This window comes from Natrix helvetica (assembly GCF_964273705.1).
Source record: "Natrix helvetica genome assembly, chromosome: 1".
Lineage (NCBI taxonomy): Eukaryota > Metazoa > Chordata > Lepidosauria > Squamata > Natricidae > Natrix > Natrix helvetica.
The window spans coordinates 21,050,404-21,076,904 of NC_138548.1; the positions used below are offsets into that span (position 1 = coordinate 21,050,404).

At 42.7% G+C, this 26,501-nt stretch overlaps 2 protein-coding genes across 2 annotated transcripts in view; both read right to left on the reverse strand.

Moving 5' to 3' along the window:
• Positions 1 to 15,955, reverse strand: part of SAXO5 (stabilizer of axonemal microtubules 5) — a gene marked incomplete at its 5' end in the record, with an annotated part of 19,865 nt that extends 3,910 nt beyond the window's left edge. Inside the window, 6 exons of the mRNA XM_081939811.1 lie at positions 1,135 to 1,232; positions 1,404 to 1,517; positions 4,190 to 4,287; positions 12,464 to 12,642; positions 14,576 to 14,679; positions 15,421 to 15,955. Coding sequence (XP_081795937.1) covers positions 1,135 to 1,232; positions 1,404 to 1,517; positions 4,190 to 4,287; positions 12,464 to 12,642; positions 14,576 to 14,679; positions 15,421 to 15,955 — 1,128 coding nt within the window. The remainder of the gene's footprint in view (positions 1 to 1,134; positions 1,233 to 1,403; positions 1,518 to 4,189; positions 4,288 to 12,463; positions 12,643 to 14,575; positions 14,680 to 15,420) is intronic.
• Positions 1 to 26,501, reverse strand: part of IL12RB1 (interleukin 12 receptor subunit beta 1) — a 59,470-nt gene that overhangs the window by 7,257 nt on the left and 25,712 nt on the right. The window contains exon 15 of the mRNA XM_081936952.1: positions 25,428 to 26,175. Within this exon, the coding sequence (XP_081793078.1) occupies positions 25,726 to 26,175 (450 nt within the window). The 3' untranslated portion in view covers positions 25,428 to 25,725. The remainder of the gene's footprint in view (positions 1 to 25,427; positions 26,176 to 26,501) is intronic.

Sequence of the window (26,501 nt, forward strand, 5' to 3'; positions counted from 1 at the left end):
CCTGGCTTGCGCGCTGCCTTTCAGCGCTCCACCTGGCTCTCGCGCTCCCTTCCGGCGCTGAAACCGGAAGTACAGTCTTGCCCCGCCCCTGGCGAAGCAACGACGCCTGCCTGCGCTCCACCAGCTCGGCTGGGAACGGAGATGTTTCCTCAGCGGAGCGGAGCGCCTGAAAAGACTTTTCAGGCGCTCCGCTCTGCTGAGGAAACATCTCCGTTCCCAGCCGAGCTGGTGGAGCGCAGACAGGCGTCGTTGCTTCGCCAGGGCCGGGCAAAACTGTACTTCCGGTTTCAGCGCCGGAAGGGAGTGCGCAAGCCAGGTGGAGCGCTGAAAGGGAGCGTGCAAGCCAGGTGGAGCGCTGAAAGGGAGCGCGCGCGATCCGGTGCGATCCGGGAGGAACCCACCACTGATTGTATTGTACTGTATAATATTTCTTTCAATGGGAATTCTTGCTTAAAAGTGAGCTCTTGATCACGCTGTCTGAAATATCCAACAGAGCTAGCAAGAGAAGGGAAGGGAGGTGGAGAAGGAAGAGCTGGCTAGTTTTGAATTTGGAGGCTGAGATACAAGTTGAAAAGATGGAGAGGGGGAAAGGATGCTACTAAAGATGATCTCCAGGAGACCTATTATCCTGTAGAAGTGGGATCTGCAAACTCAGGAACTTTTAAGACTTGTGGACTTCAACTCCCAGAATTCTTCAATGGCTGGCTGAGGAATTCCACAAATCTTAAATTTGCCAAGTTTGGCGATCCCTGCTGTAGATGGGATCAGTTGCTATCACATAACTAGAGTAGTTAGTCAACTCTGATTGGTCTCAAAAAGTTAGGCAGCATCCAACCAGGTTAGTATTTGGATAGAGGCCTTATAAGAATTCAGAACAGTAGGGTAGACTAGGAAGTTTTTTTTTTAACCCCTTCTGTACTATTGCCAAAAAGACTACAATGATGTGTATGTAGAATCATCAGATACAATATGTGATTTGAAGTCGACTTTATCTTTTTTCACTTAGAGGAAGTACAGCATCAATGAGAAACGGTGCTTTTTTCATCTGGCATGGCCCAGCTGACAATGCAAAGTGTGTGGGAGAGATATCACATGCTTCTGTAGGGCATTCAAAACAATAAGAACTTTCCTAACCTTTTGCAGATCTTCTTCTGTCAGCTGATACTTCCTCCCTTGGTGAGGAACAAGCATATCTTGAGTTGTAGTGGTGTTGGAGGTGGGCACCCTAGGCCCTGAATGAAAAACAGAACAACAGAGTAACAGTTGGAAGGGGCCTTGGAGGTCTTCTAGTCCAACCCCAGGAGACCCTATATCAGAGTTGGCGAACCTTTTCAGCACCGAGTGCCAAAACGGGAGCGTGCCCGGAGATCGGAAGATCATCTTCCCAGCATGTGTATGCGCACCGGGCAATTCTTCTTCCAGTTTCCAACGCTCCCATGTGCATGAAGACCAGCTGGCCAGTGCGCCAGAACCCGGAAGAGCAATGAGAGATGGCTCGGGTTCCCAGAGAGATGGCTCTGTGTGCCATTTCTGGTATGCATGCCATAGGTTCACCATCACAGCCCTATATCATTCCAGAGAAGTGGTTGTCTAGTCTCTTAGAAAACAGAATATTTAAGAATCAAACGCTGCTTTCCCTCCTACTAAAAGTCACAAAGATTACGTAAGAGTTACGCCAAGATATATCTAGAGTGGAACCAAAAAGGGATGAAAATTATCTCCTCTGAGAACAAACTGTCATGTTCATGCACATAAAGTTCATTGACCAAGCAACTAAGGAACACATGAAGCCACAGAAAATGCAGGTTAAAAATAGCCGAACTTAATCTGTTGAATGAATGCAGTCACTAGGTTGGTAACTCTGACCTGATTAAATGTATTATGTAAGCATACTTACTGGTTATTTTTCTAATTGGGGGACTCTCATGAATTCTTCTCCTGCAATAATTCCCAACCACAACTACCGGTATACAAAAGGATACCTAGGTCATTATCATGATTTCATGATAAACATACACCTTTATCTTTTTCATATGGAGATATTAGAGGCATATATTTTCCTGCTAATTTTTTCCTCCCCTCCCCCAAGAACATTTGTTGCTCATCGGATTATGAGCCATGGTGGTGCAATGGTTAGAATGTAATACTGCTACTTCTGCCGGCTGCCAGCATTTTGGCAGTTTGAGTCTCACCGGCTGAAGGTTGACTCAGCCTTCCATCCTTCCGAAGTTGGTAAAACGAGGATGCAGTTTTTTTCGGGGCAATATGCTGTCTCTATAAACTGCTTAGAGAGGGCTGTAAAAGCACCGTGAAGCAGTATATAAGTCTTAAGTGCTATTGCTGTTATCTGTTTATTTCAATGTGATATCTCCAGTGGCATCTTTTGTCAGAGATGAGAATAAACAGTATAGTTTCATCCTATCTAATAAACATTCTTTTGGCAGGGCTCCTGATGTTGGAGGGCAGAGTGCTGGTGAAAATGGATATGATGATACAGGAGATACTTTAGAACATAGAATCATAAGGCTGGAAGGGACCTTAGGGGTCTTCTAGTCCAACCCACTGTTCAAGGCAGGAGACCTTATACCCGTGATGGTGAACCTATGGCATGTGTGCCACAGGTGGCACACGGAGCCATATTTGGTGGCACGCCAGACATCATCTCTGGTGCGCATGCACACGCCGACCAGCTGATTTTTCACCCTTCCAGAGGGGCAGGGGAGGTCGTTTTCACCCTCCCCGGCTTCAGGAAAGCCTCCAGAGGCTGGGGAGGGTGAAAAACGTCCTCAACGGGCCAACCGGAAGTTCAGAAACGATCCATTTCTGACTTCCGGAGGGTCTCCAGGGAAGACCATTTTCGCCTTCCTCAGGCTTCAGGAAAGCATCCGGAGCCTGGGGAGGGGTCGGGTCGTGTGTGCATGCGTGGGGGGGGGGGTGTCTCATGCACATGCACAGGTGGGTGGGGAGATTGAGTGGGCACTCTCATGCATGTCAGTTTCCTCTTCTCTATGGCAGCCCGTCAAGTACTGGAAGACAACTTTGCAACTTCCATCATTTCATAACTGTAGAACTAGATGTGGTGCCATGATGTCATGTATTCTTTGCTGGCGATTTCTATGTACTGTTTCCATAGGTAGTCCTCCACTTACAACTACAACTGAGCCCCAAATTTGTGTTGCTAAGCAAGACAGTTGTTTTGTCCCATTTTATGAACTTTCTTGCCACAATTAAGTGAATCACTGCAGCTGTTAAGTTGGCAACACAATTGCTGAGTGAATCTGGCTTCTCCATTGTCTTTGCTTGTCAGAAGGTTGCAAAAAGTGATCATCACATGACCCCGGAACACTGCGACCATCATAAATATGAACCAGTTATCAACCATCAGAATTTTGATCACATGGCCCGGGGAATGCTGCAGTGGTCGTAATTGTGGATAATGATTGTGTCCCTTTTTTTGCTGTTGTAACTTCTGCCACGAATGAAACTTTCTCTTCCAACTAGGTCAGAGGTCTTCAAACTTGGCAACTTTAAGACTTGTGGACTTCAACTCCTGGCTGGAGAATTCTGGGAGTTAAAGTCCACAAGTCTTAAAGTTGCCAAGTTTGAAGACCTCTAAACTAGGTGAAAACCGCAGGAAACTTTAGAGTCGGTTTAATGTCAGGGTTCCCAAGTAGTAGATCCATAGCAAGCAAAATTCCGAGGCAGGTAGATTCCTCAAGGAATAGCTTTATTGGAAATATCAAATTGGGACATATCTGGTGAAAACCGACCTTAAAGGTTCCCGTGGTTTTCACCTACAGTAGTTAAAAGATAAAGTTTTTCCCACAACCCCAAATAATCTGTCACATGGCCCAATCAAGACGCTGTCTGGTCATCGGGTGACCTCACTCCTCCTTCCACAGTCCAGGTGTGGGAATGTCCTTGGTTCTCAAGAGAAAGTATTTTGTTTTGGCTACACCAGGGATGTCAAACTCAAGGCCTGGGGGCCACTTTGACACCTCTGAGCTACACAAACCCCTCTATCTCTAATCCCTCCTCCCTATCCCTCAACTCCAGTATGATAGCACTGAAGCTCCAATATGGCTTCGGTCAGGTCAGCTTCAGGTTGTAAGTCGAGGACTACCGGTGTGTGAATGAGAACCCTGTAAGACGTAATTCATGATCCCACCTGAAATAAATAAGATTGTACCTTCATAGTTGGGGAAAACATGGCTATCATTTGAAGTTTTGTCTCTGGAATCCAATTTGTATGTTTCAGGAGGTGGCTGATAGTCAGAATGATGAACACTTTGAAAGAAAGGCAACTGTTTATCTCCCAAGCACAGCTTTTTTCGTGGCCACGTCTGTGGCTGGGTCACAAAGTCCTTAGCGCTCGGCTGAGTAGAGAGAAGACATGAATAGTTTTATGTGTCCTAAATCTCTCCCCATTCAGCTTCATTCAATAACCCTGAATTTAAAAGCACATTAAGAAAACTATCTTCTTTTCTTCGTTTTCTTAACATTGCAGATGTCATAGTAAAAATGTGAATGTCATTGCTACATGATTTACTGTTTAGATAGCTTTTAAGTTTGACCCAGATGACTTTCTTTAGGCTCTTAATTTATACATCTCTTTTCCTTGACAGAAGCTGAGGATAGGAAATAGCCTAGAAATATAAAATTATAAAAAAAAATACAAAATTATAAAATAAAAATAGGAAATAGCTAGAGCAGTGTTTTTCAACCTTGGCAATTTGAAAATGTAGGACAGACAGATTAACAGAGTTGGAAGGGATCTTATAAGTCATCTAGTCCAACCCACCCACCCCACCCAAGCAGGAGACCCTACACCATTTCTGACAAATGACAGTCCAATCTCTTCTTGAAAGTCTCAAATGATGAAGCTCCCATAACTGTTCCATTGGTTAATTGTTCTCGCTGTCAGAAAGTTCCTCTTTGTTTCTAGGTTGAATCTCTCCTTGATCAATTCCATCCATTGTTCCTTGTCTGGCCTTCAGGTGCCTTGGAAAATAGCTTGACCCCCTCCTCTCCGTGGCAGCCCATCAAATATGGGAAGACTGCTATCCTGCCTCCCCTGGTCCTTCTGTGTGAACTCCAATTCCTAGAATTCCTCAGACAGCGTGGCTGGCTGAGGAATTCTGGGAGTTGAAGTCCACATAGTGGTGGGTTCCTACCGGTTTGGCTGAACTGGTAGTGGTTTGGTGGCCTGGGTCGCTGGAACTGGCAGCGACCCAGGCCTGCCATGCCCCCAAATGGGTTCTCCGGGCAACGCCATAGGTGGCATCATCTTGATTTTCCTTCTGTGCATGCAACGAAGCATTTTTATTGAAGTGTGCATGCGCGCACAGCTCGCATCAAGCATGCACACGCGCACAATGCGGCCACGAGCAAACCAGCAGTATTGACTGCCGGAAGCCACCCCTGAGTCCACACACATCATCATGGCTGGCTGAGGAATTCTGGGAGTTGAAGTCCACAGCTAGATTCAGTTAATAATAATAATAATAAATATTTATTTCTTAGCCGCACCCTCTCCCGAAGGACTCGGGGCGGCGTACAACAAAACATAGGAAATAAATATATCGACATACATATAACAAAACATATACCAAGACATATATACGACATATACAAGGAGGAGGTGAACTGATAGATAAAAACAAGTAAAAACACAATGTTTAAAAACCCCTAAATAAATTGAATGCAATTAAAATACCCCAAATAAAAAACCCGTCAGGAGCGATATAGTTGGATCAAAGTTGAGCCAGGCCAGCAACTTGAAAAAGGTGGGTCTTGAGCTTTACACGAAAGGAGCGGAGGTCAGAGGTATTCCTAATATCCGGGGGGAGGTCATTCCACAGGGCTGGGCCCGCCACAGAGAAGGCTCTACTCCTAGGCACCGCCCCTCGACACTGTCTGGTGGACGGCACCTGGAGGAGGCCCTCTCTGTGCGAGCGGATTGACTCTAGAGTTAGACTCTAGGTTAAGTTCTTAGCAAGGAGAAGAAGAGCTGGGTATTACCTCTTTGTAGTAAAGTTGGTTGTTAGTTATACCGGTGCATTTTCTCTTCTCGTGATCTCCTAGGAGAACAGACGACTCATTCTTTTTGGAGTTAGAATAGAATGAAGGGCCTGGAAAACCACAAAGACAGAGAAAGGATGGAGATTTAATCAAAACTGTGGTTCAGTCCTGAGGTTTTTAGTGCCCGAGGAGTAAAAAATGTAAACGGTGAGCAGGCCAGGATCCAAATTCTGTTGATCCCCATCTCACCTCTTCCACGCACATCTTTCAGATGCACTCATCCCATACCTCACTCAGGTGTGTACATAGAGAGGGGGAGTCAAAATGTCAACCTACTTTACCTGCAGGATTTTGATCACACATTGTGGCCACCTTCCTGATGTTTTGACTCTTCCACAGACTCCCCTGACCCCATTCATGCTCACACTTTTATGTCGATGAAAAATGTAGCGCAGGTAGTCCTCAGTGTGTGACCACAAATTTCTGTTGCTAAGCAAGACAGTTATTAAGCAGCATCCTCACAGTCACACAATCAAATTTCAGACACTTGTCACATGTATGACCCACGGTTGCAGCATGTGATTGTGTTTTGCCTTTTGGGGGTCAAGTGATCGCCATTTGCGATCTTCCCAGCTGGCTTCTGACAAACAAAGTCAATGGGGGCAGCCGGATTCATTTAACGACTGCATGATTCACTTAACAACTCCAGTGATTTGTTCAACACATGCGGCAAAAAAAAAGGTTGCAAAATTGGGTGCGACTCATTTAACCATATTACTGAGCAATGGGAATTCTGGTCAAATTGTGGCCGTAAGTTGAGGACTACCTGTAATTCCTCCACAACTATCTCTTGCCTATTTCCTCTGGGTACCCAGATTAAAAAAAAAAAAAACCCAAAGTAATATCACAAACCAAGGAGGGAGATGGGGAAATTGATCAGAGGAAGCATGGCTCCAGCAGTCTATTTCTAATTCACAAGGAGCCATGGAAATAATGAGCGGTGGAGCAGAAAGAAAGATATGTCTCCTTTCTTCGTACAGAAACTCCCTCCTCTGAGCACCTGGCTCCAGGTACAATCGTTCAAGTACAAGGAGTGAGATTTGTCAAGGCCTTCACAGCTCAAGGGAAGAGGAGGAGGAGGAAGCCTCCAAGGGTGGATTCAAAATATGGACTAGAAGTTCCCAATCCTCCTCTAGTAGTTTTGAATTAAGAATAATATCTCTGAGCACGGAGAGAGTGCTTAAGATTGCCCTTAAGGTGATCTTTTGCACATTGAAAAAATGTGCTGTTGAAAATGGAATCAATTGAGGGACCCTTGGTGCTCTCTGACCTTGATTGTTTTCTTGTATAGTGGTACCTTGGTACCAAAGGTGGTATTCAGCCGATTCTCTCTGGTTCGGGTGAACCGCTAGCGGCGGCTGCGGGAGGCTCTGCCTGCCCACCCACCCACCCTGATGTAGGCGCAGAAAATGGGCATCTGCAGCCGCAGCGCGTGTGCTCACATTTGTGAACCGGTAGGGAAGGTAAGTGAATCCTACCGCTGCTTGGTACTCAACTGCTTTGATACTTATCTGATTTGGCACTCAATGCATTTTGACGCAACAATTTTGTCCCAGGACTCAATGTTTGGTACTCAACACACAAGCCAAAACCTGTCTGTGTTGGCTGCCTTGTAACTCATTACATTATTCCAATTGTTTGGTACTCATGATTTTTGGTATTCATTGTGCCTCCCAGAACCAAGTAATGATTAATATCGAGATATCACTGTAAATGTTTCATTATCTAAACTAGGTAACATCAACGGTGCTACTTACTAGCACAGATGATGTTACCTAGTTAGGGTGATGAAACATCTGCAAGAAAACTAGCAAGCTGAGAGAGCACCAAGGAGCCCCCATTTCAACCCTGAGCTACAAATATTCTCCTTTATGGAATCAACTCTTTGACCTTATGAACCTGTTTTGACAATTGGCACAAGTGATGACAGAGAGATTTTGGTAAAGTTCCCATTGCATCTTAGTGAAATGAGGGAAATGATCTCATCTTAGTGAAAGGGGTCTCTGTGAAGAAAAAGGAACTTTCTGTCTTGTTCTTCCTTCTTTTCAAGATGCCCTTTAAGCAGAAGTAAGATATTTCTATCCTTATGTGTATCTTAAGAAATCTATAAGAATCTAATAGCACTCTTTTTTTTTTTACAGGTGGTTCTCGGCTCATTTAGCAACCATTCAAAATTACGATGGTGCTGAAAATCGCACTTACAACCATCTCAGTGTCCCCACGTGATCAAATTCAGGCACTTGGCAACCAGCTTGTCGTTATGATGGTTGCAGCCTCCCAGGGACACATTATCATTATTTGTGACCTTCCCAGATGGTTTCCGATAAGAAAGTCAGTGGGGGAAGCTGGATTCATGTAACAACTGCATGATTGGCTGGATGACCACGGGAAAAAGGTAATAAAATTGGGATATCATTCACAACAACTGCCTCACTTAGTAATGGACATTCTGGTCCCAGTTGTGATCATATGTCAAGGACTACTTGCACAAAGTTTACTAAAAGGCATAAGTTTTCGTGAGCTTCATCCAGATGCGGAGAATGTCTTATGTATGATTTCAATTACATCTAATGTTCCTTTTCTTTCAAATGTCACAGATGTTCTTCTAGCATTCATTAACGGCTGGGCGAAGACCATGCTTTGCATTCACGATCTATCTATGTCATCCATCCACCCGCCCACATGTATGCACATACCATGTTTCCCCAAAAATAAGATAGGGTCTTATTTTCTTTTGACCTTATTTTCTTATTTTCAGGGAGGTCTTATTATTTTTGGGGTGCAGGAGGTGGTCACCTCACGGCTGCTGTTGTGTTGTAATATTTTTGGGGAGGGCTTATTTTAGTGCATGCGCTCAAAACCCTGATTGGTCTTATTATCCGGGGAGGTCTTATTTTCGGAGAAACAGGGTACAGACACATACTTTCTCTCTGTGTGTGTGTGTAATGGTACATTGTGATATTCAGTATTACAGGTAGTTCTCAACTTACAACAGCTCATTTAGTGCCTATTCAAAGTTGTACCAGCATTGAAAAAAGTGTCTTATGATCGTTTTCACATTTACAACCATTGCAACATCTCTAGGGTCATATCATTAAAATTTGGACGTTGACAAATGACTTGTATTTATTACGGTTGCACTGTCCTGTGGTCACAAGATCACACATTTGCAACCTTCTGAAAAGAAAATCAAGCAGATTCACTTAACAAGTGTGGCAAGAAAGGCTGCTCACTTAACAACTGTCTGTTGCTTAGCGATGGAAATTTTGGGATCGGTTGTGGCCATAAGTTGAGGAATACCTATATTTCACTTATCCTATTACAGGGATTCTGCTGAATTTAGACCTTTAATATATACATTGTGGAGGATTAACCAAATTGCATATTTAACAGAGTTGGAGACATTGCCTGAGTTGTTGTAACCTTGGTTCCCTCCCTCTGACCATACCAGGTTGCTTCCATAAGTATGATTCAGACATGATAGTAGAAAACCTGTGCTGCCCATCTCCAGGCTGAATGTTTGAACGGTGCACCGTCGCTGAGGCAACATGTGGGTCATAGCTGTTGGAGAAAACTTGAATTACTAGTGATTAAAAATAATGAACTTAATACCTTATTAGATTTCTAAGGCTGCAAATCAAAGAAAATTCAAGGAGGTTCACAAAAATTGAAATAATAAAAAACAGTGCAAGTCATCAAATCACGATAGACAAAGTTTATACAAAGGGCTCAGTGGTTAAGATGATGAGCTTGTCGATCAGAAAGGTCAGCAGTTCGGCGGTTTGAATCCCTAGCGCCGCGTAACGAAGTGAGCTCCCATTACTTGTCCCAGCTTCTGCCAACCTAGCAGTTCGAAAACATGTAAAAAATGCAAGTAGAAAAATAGGAACCTCCTTTGGTGGGAAGGTAACAGTGTTCCATGCGCCTTCGGCATTTAATCATGCCGGCCACATGACCATGTCTTTGGACAGCACTGGCTCTTCGGCTTTGAAACGGAGATGAGCACTGCCTCCTAGAGTCAGGAACAACTAGCACATATGTGCAAGGGGAACCTTTACCTTTTACCTTTATAAAGCTGGAGTATCATAAACAGCTATAAAGCATTGAATACGGCAGCGTTTCTCCACCTTGGCAACTTTAAGATGTTACTGTTGGCTGAGGAATTCTGGGATCTGAAGTCTCCACATCTTAAAGTTGCCACGGTTGAGAAATACTAGAATAAGGGATGAATATCTCTACACAAAACTGTTCCTCCTCAATCTAGCATAATGACACAACGACAAAGTGTACACATACAGGATACATTAGTTCAACTATAACTTCAATAGCATTCTCCAAATATATACTATACATTATTTTCCAAAAGGAACGAATTAGAAACCAGACTTTGTTAAATTCTTAACCTTGTTTCAATATAAAACAGGCTTTAACAAATTAAGAGCAACAGTTCCAGTTAACTTTGCTGGCAGGGAATTTTATATAATGCAGTCCCAATGCATTTGGGGGTTGGGGAAAACTGGTATAATCTTAGTCAAGAACTACAGCAAAGTCTTTTAATTGTATACATTTTAGAAGGCCAAATTTCAGGAGATGCTAAGCTCTATAAAAACAGATGTTGTGATAATGATGATTTAATTACCACTAGGTGGCACTATCTAGTTGACCTTGGCTAAGCTAGGAAACTACAGTAACCAGAGTACAGTAAATATCTGGGAAACCAAAGGCTATAGACCAGTGATGGCAAACCTTGCTTGTCTGGGCTGCAACCCGGAAGAAGAGCTGCCCAGGGTGCATGCGTGCCCCCGTAAATGAACTTCTGGTTTCCAGTGTGCGCATGGGCACCACCCAGCTAGTCTTTCTGGCACACATGTGCACGAGATGATCAGCTGGCTGGCGCACCAGCTCTTCCAGTTTCTGGCACTGCTGCACTCAAAAAGGCCAGGTGATCATCGTGCGCATATGCGCACCAGAAACCTGGAAGAGGAACAGCTGACGCCACATGTGCCAGGTGACATGGCTCTGCATGCCACTTGGAGCACATGTGCTATAGGTTCGCCATCACGGCTATAGGCTAAAACGGATAGATTTTAGACTTTAGGGTAGATATATACATCCCCCCACCCCACCCAAACACACCAGAAAAAGGCAATCATTTCCATATTGTTTAAGAAAACTGATTCACTACATCCATGTAAATCTCCAGTAATCAAGCTTGAGTCAAAAATAATTTTACTTTGTAATTTTTCAAATGAACTTTTTTTTAAATCAGAGAGGACAGGTAGCAGCATTGAAAGGGTCATAATATCCTTGAGGGTCACACTGCTAAACCTTGTTGCATGGCATCTTGGAAATCTAGTCTCAGAAAGATAAACTATACAGCAGGGGTGTCCAAACTTGGGAACTTTAAGACTTGTGGACTTCAACTCCCAGAATTCCCCAGCCAGCCATGCTGGCTGGGGAATTCTGGGAGTTGAAGTCCACAAGTCTTAAAGTTCCCAAGTTTGGACACCCCTGCTATACAGACAATTCTTGACTTACAGCAGTTTGTTTAGTGACTGTTCAAAGTTATAACGAACTGAAAAAAGTGATATGACCATTTTTCAGACTTAAGACCATTGCAGCCTCCCCATGGTCACCTGATTAAATTTCAGGTACATGGCAACTGCGCCATATTTATGACCGTTGCAGTGTCCCAGGGTCATGTGATCAACTTTTGTGACCATCTGACGAGCAAAGATAATGGGGAAGGCCGATTCACTTAACAACTGTGTTACTAACCTAACAACTGCCGTGATTCTTTTAACAAATGTAGCCAAAATAATTCAAACATGGGACAAAATTCATTTAACATCTGTCTCACTTAGCAACAGAACTTTTGAGCTCAATCGTAGTCATAAGTCAAGGACTACCTGTAAACATTTTAAGCAATTGAAACAAAAACATGAGAATAACCAACGGACATAGAATAGAATGACAGAGTTGGAAGGGACCTTGGAGGTCCTCTAGTCCAACTCCCTGCTTAGGCAGGAAACCCTACACCACTTCAGACAAATGGTTGTCCAATCTCTTTTTAAAAACTTCCAGTGTTGGAGCATTCACAACTTCTGGAGTCAAGTTGTTCCACTGGTTAATTGTTCTAACTGTCAGGAAATTTCTCCTTAGTTTTAAGTTGCTTCTCTCCTTGATTAGTTTCCACCCTTTGCTTCTTGTTCTACCCTCAGGTGCGTTCCATCCATGTACATTCCTTAGAAGATTGCTTAATGTAGAAATGAGATTATAACTCTAGGAGGTTTGAGATGCAGTATATTAGCATGACACACAAGAGACTATAGCCTTCTCCATTGCAGTCATCCCTTTCTGAGGCAAGTGTTTCATTGCTTACCGTTGACTTTTAGGTTCCTGGACAGTATATGCATGCTTCTGCTCACTCACTGCCTGGACGTATCGAGGGTCACCAAAAACTACAGATCCCACCTTCTGAAATTGGAAAATGCATGAAGTGACCCAATGCTGGAAGTAATGTCTTTCCATCTTGTATTGTGGTACCATTCGCAGAAGGTTCTTTTAAAATGGTAGGCACAATTGTGTGGAATGAATCCACCGATGGCTGTGACATCGGTGGCATTTCTCATCTTAGAAACAGTCTACCTCTGATTAACGCTGGACTACTGCTTCCACATTTCCCTAGAAATATTCAGTTAATCACTATCAGAAGAGGAATGCTCAATTAGATGTTCCACCAGGGCTCAATTTGATGGCCCACTAGATATTCACCAAGGTTTTCCTTACGTTGGGGTGAATCTGCCAGTAGCTATTAGCCATGTTAGCTGGCTTGTATCTCCGTGGATAGAAATGGTCTCCCTATGAATAACAGCATCTTGGATTTAGCATGCCAGCTGTGGAGGTTCTAGAATATCTATAGTGTTAGCACCTATATATGGTAGTGTTAGGGATGTAACCCTAGGCTTGGCTTGGCAATGTATATAAGCTATGATTACTTTATTGTTACTTTAAATGCTTAAGAGATGTAATTGGTTTGTTACCTCAAGCAGCTATAAGAGAGAGCCAGAATGGCTGTTAGCTCTCTGTTTTGTTAGAAGCTGATCGGTGTATACTGAGGTATTGTGGTTTGCTACTGTTTAGCTATACTTTGTGTGTTACACTGACTATTTTGATAACTGAATTACTGAACCGTGTATGACTTGGACTGTTAACCGGACTCTGAATACCTCTATATTTCTACATAGTAAACTACTATATTTTTATACTATTCAGTGTCTCTGTATGCTGGTTTGTGCGTGTTATTCCATATCACTCTCATTACGCTTCTCTGCATACTCGCTCTTCTAACGGGGAGCTTAATTACTTAACAGGTAGTATAATAGCTATATAGTATAGTCAATGGATTAAACTGATGTGCTTGACTGTCAGAAAAAAATATATCTTTGAAGTGGTGGGACTTTCCTTCTTCTTCTGCTGCTGCTGTTGCTGCTAAAGTAGCTATTCTTCCTTGGGAGAAATTCCTGGTTTTTCCCCGTGCTATAGGCCAGGAAAGCTGAAACATTAAATTTGTCCTTTCAATGCATCTCCTGAACTGTCAAATATAACTGTTATGACCAGAAGTCAGTGATAGTCCTGTTTTTTTTAATGAATGTATGTATGTTTCTTCTTAAAAGAGTGGTAGTGATTGACCACAATAAATTCCATACTTTAATTTATGCTGTGTAATCAAGCACTTTTTGCTGCCGATGCTCTTATTTGTTTATTATTAAATTTGTATGCCACCTATCTTGCGATCCAAGTAACTCAATATAGTGATAAAGGGAGAAAACCATGCCCCTGCCCACAATGTCTACCCCAAGCATGCTTTTCTAGCTCTCTATTTCTCCCCCTCATTTCTAAATTAAAAAGCCCTCCAAGTTTTAATCTATCCTAATAGCCAAGTGTTACAGTCATTTCTCATCTGTCATTGAGGGCAGGGCATTTCTCCATGTTTCTTAAATTCATTCTGGGTTCTATGTGGTTCTGTAAAGTTCTAATTGTATTCTATCCATAGTTGGGGGATCATTTTTTTCCCCTCCATCTTTGCCTAGGAACAGTTAATCCAGAACATTTTCAGCTCCTGTTGATTTTCTACCAGTGCTCAGGTAAAAAAAAATGTCATTATTTTTTTTATATAAAAAATGCAATCTCATCCAATGGCAGTCCCCCACACCCACAACCTTTCTACAGGCCAGCTTGTTCATCTATTTTTTCCCAGGATCTGTTACAGCTAATTCCTCTTCCCTCTACTACATAATGAGACCATCTTTGCCATGGGTTAGCTGTGTTCCCTGTTTGATTATTCATGGAGAAGCTCTGTCTAATTTAGCTGCTATTTTCCTCCTCCCCCTGATGTGGGAATGAATACTTTGTGCATCCCCTCCCTTAGCTAAGCCTAAATTTGTGACTAGGTAATACAGGACAGAGGCCAGGTAATCCGAGACACACTTACCTCATTGCAGGTCTTGATTGGAGGTGCCCATTCACCTGTAAACTGCGATTGGTAAAATGTGTTGAAGTAGTTATGGCCATCACCTCTCAGGGTAAAACTACCTCCTGCCAAAAAAAAAAAAAAAGATCAGAAAATACATCATGGTAGATCAATCAGAATAGCTATCTAACCAGGCTTTTATTCCACTTCCCCTTTGCCAGATCAGAAAGATATAGGCAACAGATCCATGTATGAATGTCTGTGAGAGAGAGATATACATTATGCTCAGCAACTGAAATCTTCTTCAAATGTTGTTGAATCACCTACCATAGGCTAAAATACATCCAGCCATTCAACCATCCAACCATCCAACCGTACAACCAACCCACCAGCAATAGCTTCACAATCTGCCTGGAAGAGAGAGGCTTCTGCCAATATTAACAGAGATTGAAATGCAGCACGCTTTTTGCACAGCACTGCTCCATCTAGCTTAATATTATTTATTTTCCTTGGCAGCAGCTTTTCCAAACTTGGCCAAGAATATTTTAATTGCAGATCCTGAGATCACCTGCATGCCAGAGAGATGCTACAGCTCAGAGGTTGAACTTTGCCTGCCCATTTTACCCATCTTATGCCCTCTGCACATGTTCAGTGGCACTTGGCTGATAGCCTTGGTCAAAAGATTCAGCCTAGGCCCACTGCAGAGATATGGAAACATTCTTAAGTATTTAGAAAATTAAAAGCAATGCTCAAAGACTGTCCGGGTGCAGTTCTAGACAAACGTCACCATTGGGATATGTCTTCATGGACGCAAACTGCCTAAGTGAACCACTGTTTGGAAGGTTTGAACTTGCTGGTAGACGCACCCAGGTGTTGGTTTGGAGCCTTGGCTGGAGGTACCACCCCTTTGTAGGCTGGGTAGGACTGCTGGTAAAGGGTCTCTGGCAAAGGTTCCTTCTCTTTGTCCCCACTGGGAAAACTGTCGTCCCACTTGTCTACACGGTTGGGAGTGGTATGCGGGAGGCTAGGAGGATAAGGATAGCTTTCTCGGGTGATAGAAGTGAGGATGCTGTGGCGGGGATCTGCATGCATTTTGAAGTTGGATGCAAGTGGATTAATAGCAGATTTCGTCGCCAAAGGCCAGGTTGGATAGGACAGGTATGATTCTGAGCGAGTGTCCCAGGCATCGCCCATTTCTTGGTTTAGGACATCAGCACATTTTGGAGGCAGAATGGGTTGTCGTTGGTAGGAGCCCCATCTAGGAGGATAGTCTATACGATAAGGGGAGATTACTGTGCTACCCTGAGGCCTCTGGTCAAAGCCCAGCTTGAAATGGGAAGCTCTCAGGAAGGATTCAGAGACCAGAGGAGGTTGGATTTTCTGGAAGGAAGTGGAGGCCATTGTGCAACCTGCGGTTAGGTAGCAACCGGGAGAAGATTAGCCAAGTGCACAGGAGGAAAGGCAAAACTCTGTTAAAAAACCAGAAGCTCTATTTTTGGCAAGGAGAAACAGATCTAGAATGCCTATCACTTCTGGATTTTTGCTTAAGTAAGTAAAAGCTATACATCTCTCTTCAAAAAGGGGATGTGTAACAGAAAAATAGCCTTCTTCCAGAAATGCGTATGTGGTTTAAAGGGCAATAAGGAACTACAAATTCAATATTTGCAATTTCTCGTATGCTGCTTGAGTCAACCAAATACGCTTTTGCTTTCTGATGAGTTCTGACATTCCAGAATGGAACACGGCTTTATGAATTATGGCATCACGGAAGAGAGAATTCATCCCAACTTGGTGAAGTTTCTCATGGTAGGTTACCCCCTCTGGTGAGTGGAGAGTCAAATGGTCACTAGAGGGCTCTCTCGGACAGCCAGGCCCATGAACCATCAGGATGGGCTCTCAGGACTGCCAGGCCCCTAAGAATAAAATAAACAACATGAGAACTCATGATTCAGACAAACAAAAGCCTTGTGTGGGACTGGAGAAGAGATGGAGCCAATGATGCAGGTCCCAAGCTGTGCTGGGTTAGAGGGAGGCCTGATGGGAGCTGCCACTCTCCTGTAACCAGACTTATTGTGAGATTCAGGATCCGCTCTGATTTTTGTTTTGCTAAATCAACTAGAAGCCTTGTGGTTCTGTTTTGGAAACAAATCTGTTTTATCATTGCAATCGGCTCTCCATTTCATCTGTAGCAGATTAGGTTTGGGGGTCAGAGTGCAGCTTGTCACCAATATTGTAACCTATATTTCAATCAAGATGGACATTCCATTGCCTACACCAGTGTTTCTCAAGCTTGGCAACTTTATGTGTGGACTTCAACTCCCAGAATTCTCATGGCTGACTGGGGAATTCTGGGGGTTGAAGTCCATACATCATAAAATTGCCATAGTTGAGAAATACCGGCCAAACTACTAAAGTCTAGCATGGTAGTAGTGGTGGTGTGTAGGTGTGGATATGAGAGAAAAGAAGGTGCGGAGAGAAAAGGGAAGTAGACTTTTGCCAAAATTATGCTTTATTGGTTATCTGGTCATTTCTCAGTGAATTACAGGCTATGTTCTCCCCATGTTGCTTCCAGATGTTTACATCTGTTAAATGCTTATTTATTTATTCCCTGTACAATTTCTGAGAATCAGCTTTAGTGAAACATCTATGTACAGGACAGGTAGTTCTTGACTTACAACCATTCATTTAGTAATGATTCAAAGTTACAATGGCATTGAAAAAAAGTGACTTAAGACCATTTTTCATACTTATGACTGTTGCAGCATCTCCATAGTCACGTGATCAAAATTGGATGCTTGGTAACTGTTTCATTTTTATGACGGTTGCAGTGTTCTGGGGTCTATGATCACATTTTGTGATCTTCTGACAAAGTCAATGGGAAAGCCAGATTCACTTAACAACCATGTTACTAACTTAATAACAGCTGTGATTCACTTAATAACTGTGACACAGAAGGGTGTAAAATGCCGCAAAACTCTACAATACCAAACTGTGGATTAGGGGATTTTTTAAAGCTTAAAAAAGTTTGGTTTTTAATCTTCTTCTGGGATTACAATTTTCAGAATTCCCCAAATACTGCAAACAACATCTATTCTAACTAAAGAATTTTGGGAGCTGAACCAGTACAGAGAGCATTAGTGTAGGAAAACTGATTTATGACTTAATTCTTCTTGCAAAGCCAGCCAATTTATTCAATAAAGTAATCAATTACACAATTTATTTCTGTGAGCACAACCTAGGTGTTGAGTTTATGATTGACATTGTGCTTTTTACACCAAAGTAGTAAAAAAACCTACATCAGAACACAAACCTGGACGCAGGGATACTATTCATTTGCCAAAGACCCTCAAGAACTACCTTTCATAGCCTCCAGAAGGTGTGCTGAATTATTCTAGAGGTGATATAAAGAAGATAATAAATTAATTCTGAAGATGCATCACCTGTAATAGAATCAAGAAAGATTCTGAGTGCAGCATGCTTTATTAAATTAAATACTCCTTCTTGAAAACGGACACATAAGGAGGGGAAAAGTAGAAAATTAAAATACTGAATTCATCAGAAAGAGGGACCTTTCCTGAAAGAATATAATTTTATAACACCCCAAGTCTGAATATTTCTGAAGATACAACCCTAACTCTCTCCATACAATTATCTAATTTGATTTCTCCTCCTTGCTCTTCATATCGTCCTATCTAAAATGATCTTCAACATTAAAAGATAAAATGCGCAATAGAGGGCTGTGCAAAAATTTAAGAAATTGATTACGTGCTAGAAATGGGCTCCAACGTTGACATCCATTAAAAAAAAAGTTAACAGAGTATCAGCGATTCATGGACCCAGTAGAAAGACATCTTGTAATAACAAGATGTCCTCAACTTACAACAGTTTGTTTAGTAACCATTCAAAGTTACAACGGTACTGAAAAAAGTGACCTATGACCACTTTTCACACTTAGGACTATTGTAGCATCCCCATGGTCATATGATCAAAATTCAGACACTTGGCAATTGAGTCATATTTATGACAGTTGCAGTGTCCCAGGGTTACGTGGTTCCCTTTTGCGACCTTCTGGCAAGCAAATTCGATGGGAAGATTCACTTAACAAGTTTGACTATAATACAAAAGTAGAGTTGGAAGGGACCTTGGAGGTCTTCTAGTCCAGCCCCCTGCCTAGGCAGGAAACCCTATACCGTTTCAGACAGATGGCTATCCAACATCTTCTTAAAGACTTGCAGTTTTGGGGCATTCACAACTTCTGGAGGCAAGCTGTTCCACTGATTAATTGTTCTCACTGTCAGGAAATTTCTCCTCAGTTCTAAGTTGCTTCTCTCCTGGATTAGTTTCCACCCATTGCTTCTTGTTCTACCCTCAGGTGCCTTGGAGAATAGTTTGACTCCCTCTTCTTTGTGGCAACCCCTGAGATATTGGAACACTGCTATCATGTCTCCCATAGTCCTTCTTTCTATTAAACTAGACATACCTAGTTTCTGCAACCGTTCTTCATATGTTTTAGTCTCCAGTCCCCTAATCCTCTTTGTTGCTCTTCTCTGCACTCTTTCTAGAGTCTCCACATCTTTTTTACATTGTGGCAACCAGAACTGAATGCAGTATTCCAAGTGTGGCCTTACCAAGGCATTATAAAGTGGTATTAACACTTCACGTGATCTTGATTCTATCCCTCTATTTATGCAGCCTAGAACTGTGTTGGCTTTTTTGGCAGCTGCTGCACACTGCTCATATTTAAATAGTTGTCCACTAGGACTCCAAGATCCCTCTCACAGTTACTACTACTGAGCAAGGTACCACTTATACTGTACCTGTGCATTCCTTTTTTCTTGCCTAAATGTAGAACCTTACTCTTTTCACCATTGAATTTCATTTTATTAGATAGTGCCCAATGTTCAAGTTTGTCAAAATCCTTCTGTATCTTAAGCCTATCTTCTGGAGTGTTGGCTATTCCTGCCAGTTTGGTGTCATCTGCAAATTTGATGAGTTCCCCATTTATTCCCTCATCCAAATTATTGATGAAGATGTTGAAGAGTACTGGGCCTAAAACAGAGCCTTGGGGTACTCCACTGCATACCTCCCTCCATGTAGATGCAGTTCCATTGAGGACTATGCGTTGAGTGCGGTTGGTCAGCCAGTTATGAATCCATCTGGTGCTGATGCTGTCTAACCCACATTCTTCTACTTTATCTAGTAGTAGGTTATGGTCTACCTTATCAAAAGCCTTACTGAAGTCCAAGTAAACTATATCGACGGCATTCCTCTGGTCCGCTAATTTTGTCACTTATCAAAGAATGCAATAAGATTAGTCTAGCATGATCTGTTTTTGACAAATCCATGTTGGCTTTTGGCTATTACTTTGTTTGCTTCTAGGTGTTCACAAATTCATTGCTTGATTATTTTTTCCAGAATCTTTCCTGGTATTGAGGTCAGGCTGATAGGTCTGTAGTTTCCTGGATCTATTTTTTTCTCTTTTTTGAAGATGGGAACCACATCAGCTCTTTTCCAGTCCTCTGGTAGTTCCCCGGTGTTCCAGGATCTCTGAAAGATATAATTCAGTGGTTCTGAGATCTCGTCTGCTAGTTCCTTCAGAACCCTGGGGTGTAATCCATCCGGTCCTGGTGATTAGAACTCCTCTAGGGTAGACAGGTGCTCACTTACCATTTTCTTCCCTATTTCAATTTGTGTTCCTAATCTAATTTTTGTGGTGCTGCTTTTGATAGGTTGGACTGTTTTATTCCTTTGTGTAAAGACAGATGCAAAACATGAGTTAAATAGTTCTGCTTTTTCCCTGTTGCTTGTCACCTTCTTGCCACTTTCTCCTAGCAATGGACCAATTGTTTCCTTAACTTTTTTCTTGTTTTTAACATGTTGGAAGAAGCTTTTTTTGTTAATTTTTACTTTTGTGGCAAGCCTTTCTTCATTGTGAGCCTTAGCTTTCCTCACTTCATCTTTACAGGCTCGGGCTATTTGCTGATATTCTGCCTTAGTTATGTCCCCCTCCTTCCACTTTTTATACTTACCTTTTTTGTCTTTCAGTTTGTCAGATAGTTCTTTATGCAGCCATGCTGGTTTCTTTTGGGAGCTGTTATTTTTCTTCTTCATTGGTATTGTGCTAGACTGGGCTTTTGTAATCTCATTTTTCAAAATTTCCCAAGCTTCTTGAGTTGTTTTCCCCTTGAGGATTCTCATCCATGGAATTTTTCCCAAGCTCTCTCTAAGTTTATTGAAATTAGCTTTCTTAAAGTCCAAGACTCTAGTTTGACTTTGTTCTACTACTTGTGTTTGGAGAATGTTGAATTCCAATATTGCATGGTCACTTGCCCCCAAGGTTCCTATGGCTTCAACACTTTCTATCATTTCCTCTCTGTTAGTGAGAATTAAGTCCAATATGGCTGATCCCCTTGTTCCCTTCTCTACTTTTTGGAAAACAAAGTTGTCTGCTAGGTTTGTTAAGAACCTGTTGGATCTTCCACTTGGTGCAGAGTTTGTTTCCCAGTTGATGTCAGGGTAGTTAAAATCCCCCATTACTATTGTGGTGTGCTTCCTATATACCTTAGTTAGTTGACTAGCAAAAAGTTTAACTACTTCCTCTGCTTGGTTGGGTGGCCTGTAGTATAGACCTATGGCAATGTCATTCCCCCCCTCCCAACCTTTAATATTAACTAATTTAACAACTACAGGGATTCGCTTAACAACTGTTGCAAGAAAGGTAATAAAATGGGGCAAACTCACTTAACAAATGTTTCACTTAGCAACAGAATTTTTGGCTTCAATTGTGGCCGTAAGTTGAGGACTGCCTGTATTAATTGCTGATGAACCTGCTTATCCCCGATGTTCAACTTTTATAATGAGAAAAACGTAAACCTCTGATGACAGTACATGTGTGCTGTTCCTGTTTTTAATACTATTTACCTGTTGTGACTCCTAAAAATGTACTTCAAAACAGACTCAAACACTGTAAATATCAAAAAAGTATAATTGGTTCTGCTTTCCACACTCTGAGGGGCTTAGTATACTTTGTTAGGGAAACAATTCTGAATAAAGCGAGATTTTATAGTTTCAGAACAGAGGGAAAGAACCATTGCTGCTGTTGGGAGAATCCTAGCCATATCCTGAAATTAGCTTGGAGGCTAAATTAAATGTGTAATAGAAAGGTCAACTCTGTCATTACGCTGACTAAAGTAGTAATTTTGGGCAGCAGACAAGAAAGAGCAGTGGGTTGGGACAATTCTTTCGGAAGTAGCTTCTTAAGCAGCTACTTTACAGCCCACCTTCTTTGTAAGAACTCAGAGCACCATATATAATATGCCATCCTCCACTTGATCCTCTCAAAAAGAGTGTAAGGTAGACAATTGAGAGAGAATTGCATGATTCTCTCGTATTTGACCACGTATCCTCCCAACACACCAACTTCTAAACTATGTTGCTTATTTTCTGAGTCAGCCTTCCACAAGCATCATTTTAAGAGGGTCCATGATGACGCCTGTAGGGCTACCAGCTTTCTGGAGGGTAACGGGCAGGGGAATGGGACAACTTGCCACAGCCAACTCATCATGGCCAACTCACCAAGGCCAACTAGCTGCTGGATAAGTCGCCATGCCCAACTCGCCATGGGATAACTCACTGCAGGACAATTTAACAATTCTATTTAATTATTTCAAATAAATATTTTTTTTAACTTTTTGCCACTCTCATTTCATTCTGTCCCTCCTTTTGCATCCTTTCTTTAATGATCTATTCCACCATTTCTTTGATATTAGTGTAATTCTTGTCCTGCAGCAAGCTGTCATGGCAAGATGGCCGTGGTAAGTTGTCCTGCAGTGAGTTGGCCATGGCAAGTTGGGTGTGGCGAGTTGGCCATGGTGAGCTGGCCATGGTGAGCTGGCTGTGGCGAGTTGGCTGTGGCGAGTTGGCCATGGCGAGCTGGCCATGGTGAGTTGGCTGTGGCGAGTTGGCCGTGGCGAGTTGGCCGTGGCGAGTTGGCTGTGGTGAGTTGGCCGTGGTGAGCTGGCCGTGGTGAGTTGGCCGTGGTGAGTTGGCTGTGGTGAGTTGGCCGTGGTGAGCTGGCCGTGGTGAGCTGGCCATGGCGAGTTAGCTGTGGCGAGTTGGCCATGGTGAGCTGGCCGTGGTGAGTTGGCCATGGTGAGCTGGCCGTGGTGAGTTAGCTGTGGCGAGTTGGCCATGGTGAGCTGGCCATGGTGAGCTGGCCATGGTGAGTTGGCTGTGGCGAGTTGGCCGTGGCAAATTGTCATAGACCTGACTGGCAGTGCAGTTGCCATTAGAGAAGTGGTCTAGAATGAGCATCAGAAATTCCAAAATTTCCTCCTGCATCACAGGGCAGCCTCCTCTCAACTCACATAAAGGGACTTCTTGGCCTACTTCAGTTAAATATCCACAGCTCATTCCATCATTCAAAAGACTTAATTACAACCAGGCCTTGTGGCTTGAGCCTTAGCTATTCATTTTCCCCTTCATTTATTTCTTTGCTGACAAAAGTTTTTGGGAGATTTGACAAACTTGCCTACAGTATTTTGCGCCCTTGAGCTGACGTAAGAAAGGTATTGCGATCCTGTTTCCTGGAAATAAGACCTCCCCGGATAATAATCCCAATCGGGTTTTTCAGTGCATGTGCTAAAATAAGCCCTCCCCCCAAAATAAGACCACCCCAAAAATATTGCAACACAGCAGAACCCTGAGGTGATCACACTCACCGCCTCCTGCACCTCAAAAATAATAAGACCTCCCCAAAAATAAGGCCAAGCACTTATTTCGGGGGGATCAAAAGAAAATAAGACCCTGTCTTATTTTCGGGGAAACACGGTACTACATCCACTTTAGCTCCCTAAAAACTATTTGACCATGAAGAGTCACCGTGCATAGAAAATGTAAAAGCTCTATTAGCCAAGTAGCAGATAAATGGACATATATGGCAATGCTGTAATCCTTATATTTAAATGTATGTTAAGATATTTAAATTTAGTAGCGGGGACAGTGGGGTTGTACAATGAATCAGAACATGACATTATAACTGATTGGTTGGAGAGAGCTGGCTCCTGCATGAGGCACTCTAAGCTGTGATTGGTTGCTGTGGGTGTAGAGTTGGAGTTTCCTTGTTTCCCGCCTTTTCCCCCCTCTGTGTGCTCTGTAATTTACCTCATGATGTTCCTGCTGTGTTGATTTACCTGATGATCCTCCTCTTTGCCTAGTTTGTTGTATACATAGTTGTAAAATATATTTATTTATATGAAACTACAAGTTTGTGTCAGTGTCTCTGACTCCATTTGGACACCAGCTGTGCAATTCCCTGTGTCAGTCCTGCCCCAGTTAGGCCCTCAGGAAAGGAAGACTCTTGAATCCATTGAGTTGAATCAAAAGAACTTTTACTGAGAGTAACTGGATGCAGTAAAGTCCACACGCAAAGCACAAAGCAATTCTTTCAATTTCACAATCGCAACCCCCACCCCCACCCACCCAGACCAGTTCACTGGCATGCTGAGAAGATGTTTTGAGAACTCTGAGGTGCTAGGCAAATAATAGTTCATACTCAGGGCACGGTGGCCTTGGAATCTGGTGAAAACCGACTGGGAAGATGTCCGTCCCACGTCCGAAGACAGCCCCCCTCCCTAATTCCCAAGCGAACAGCAGAAACTGAAAAATCTCAAGCATGCTCATCCACCCCCCCTCCCCTCCCCGCAGCACAATGGCAGGACACTAGAGCAATGGTGGACCTGACACCCTGACAATGTAGGAATGAAACTGTGCATTAATTGCAGAGCTTGGAAGAGGGACAAGTGACGATCAGTAGAAGGCAGGGACCTTCTGTGTATTATGGGTTCATGATGTTTCTTTACTAGCAGTTTCTACAGAAATAGCTCCGCAGAGTTTAAAAGGCCAGGAATGTGTGATTTCTTTTGAAAGCTGAGGACTACAATTTTCAAGTCATATGTGAAGGATTGTATTTGGAAAATTTTCTGGGACAAAGACAGGGCCAGACCAAAACAAACTTAAACCAACTCAACCCAACCCAACCCAACCAACAAAATTAAGAGCTGTGATGGCACAGTGGTTAGAATGCAGTACTGTAGGCTACTTCTGCTGACTGCCCGCTGCCAGCAGTTTGGCTGTTTGAGCCTCACCGGCTCAAGGTTGATTCAGCCTTCCATCCTTCCGAGGTTGGAAAAATGAGGACCCAGATTGTTGGGGGCAATATGCTGACTCTGTAACCCGCTTGGAGTGGGCTGTAAAGCACTGTGAAGTGGTATATAAGTATAAGTGCTATTGCTATTAAATTCAGTCAAACCAAATTGAAATTCAATTCATTGAATACAGTTAACGGGTTACTCCACTTTTATCATATAACATGTTCATTTTACTGACAACTTTAAAATGAATTCCATGGGATGCATTATTCGAAGATGGGGACCTCAAATTATGCCTCTGTGATGGATAGTTTTCCCAGCCTCGTGGTCCAGAATGCTAGAAAAAGAATCCGATGTTAGCTACTGAATCCAGTGAAAGCTATCAACCGAAATATCTGTACCACATAGTCTATGTGTTCCACTATTGTCAGTTTTCCAACTAGCAATAACCATCCAAGGTGGTTAAGGTAAAGAAAGGTATGCAGCACTACTTCAAGACAATCCAACAAATATTAACTTCTTGAAAAATACGCTGTGTCTCTGGACTATGGTGTCTTTCCTCAGAGAGTGGTTGTACAATACAATACAATACAATAGTAGAGTTGGAAGGGACCTTGGAGGTCTTCTAGTCCAACCCCCTGCCTAGGCAGGAAACCCTATACCGTTTCAGACAAATAGCTATCCAACATCTTCTTAAAGACTTCCAGTGTTGGGGCATTCACAACTTCTGGAGGCAACTTCTGTTCCACTGATTAATTGTTCTAACTGTCAGGAAATTTCTCCTCAGTTCTAAGTTGCTTCTCTCCTTGATTAGTTTCCACCCATTGCTTCTTGTTCTACCCTCAGGTGCTTTGGAGAATAGTTTGACTCCCTCTTCTTTGTGGCAACCCCTGAGATATTGGAAGACTGCTATCATGTCTCCCCTAGTCCTTCTTTCTCTTAAGCTAAGTTGTAGACTGTCTGTCTGCCATTTTTTTTTTTTCGATTTGCTGTCTGCAAGATAGTAAGACATTTTCTCGAAGCTCAAAAATAGTTCTGGGTTGAAGTACCATCACTGCATGGAATGTCAAACCCTTCATCTACATTCTTCATCACCACCAGTTTATCAAACAGTTTGAAGGAGAGTGGAACCTGGGACATGCATATCCCATTTTGGTCTCCAGCTTCAGTATTGTTCAGTAAGAGGTGGGGACCATCACCAGCGCTTTCTTCATGAGAGACACCTACAAAATCTTCAGATTCTTCCACAGGACTCAGAAATCTTTGCCCCTTATATTCCGAAAGTAGGATTTCATCAGAGACCACCTCATCTTCCTTGGGAGAATGTTCCTCTTCTGTTCCTTTGACAAATCCCAACAAATCCATTGTTGTATCAGTAATTGGCTCCTCTTTGTCAGATGAAGCTTCTACAAGCAATGGTTCCATGGGGCTGTTGGCTTCCATTGGTTTCATAAAATCGAACTTTACCTGGGCCTGAAAAACATTAAGAAAATATCTGTCTGGGATTGCATTCATCCCAAACTATTGTTTGTTTAATCGTAGTTTATTGAACCAATGACAGTTGGGAGGGTCTGCAGGTAAGACAAATGTTTTGCAAGCTACAGTAGATATGTTTAACCAAACCAATGTGCCAAAAATGAATACACCATTAAGTATAATATGGGAAGGCTAGGATCTGCAGATCTTTATTAAGCTGCTTTAAGATGAGTGGTGGTTAGGTCTTAAGGAACCGTGTTTTTAACCAAATTAGGGTGTTTGCCCCTCTTATCCAGTATTGTTGTGCTCTGATTGACAATTCT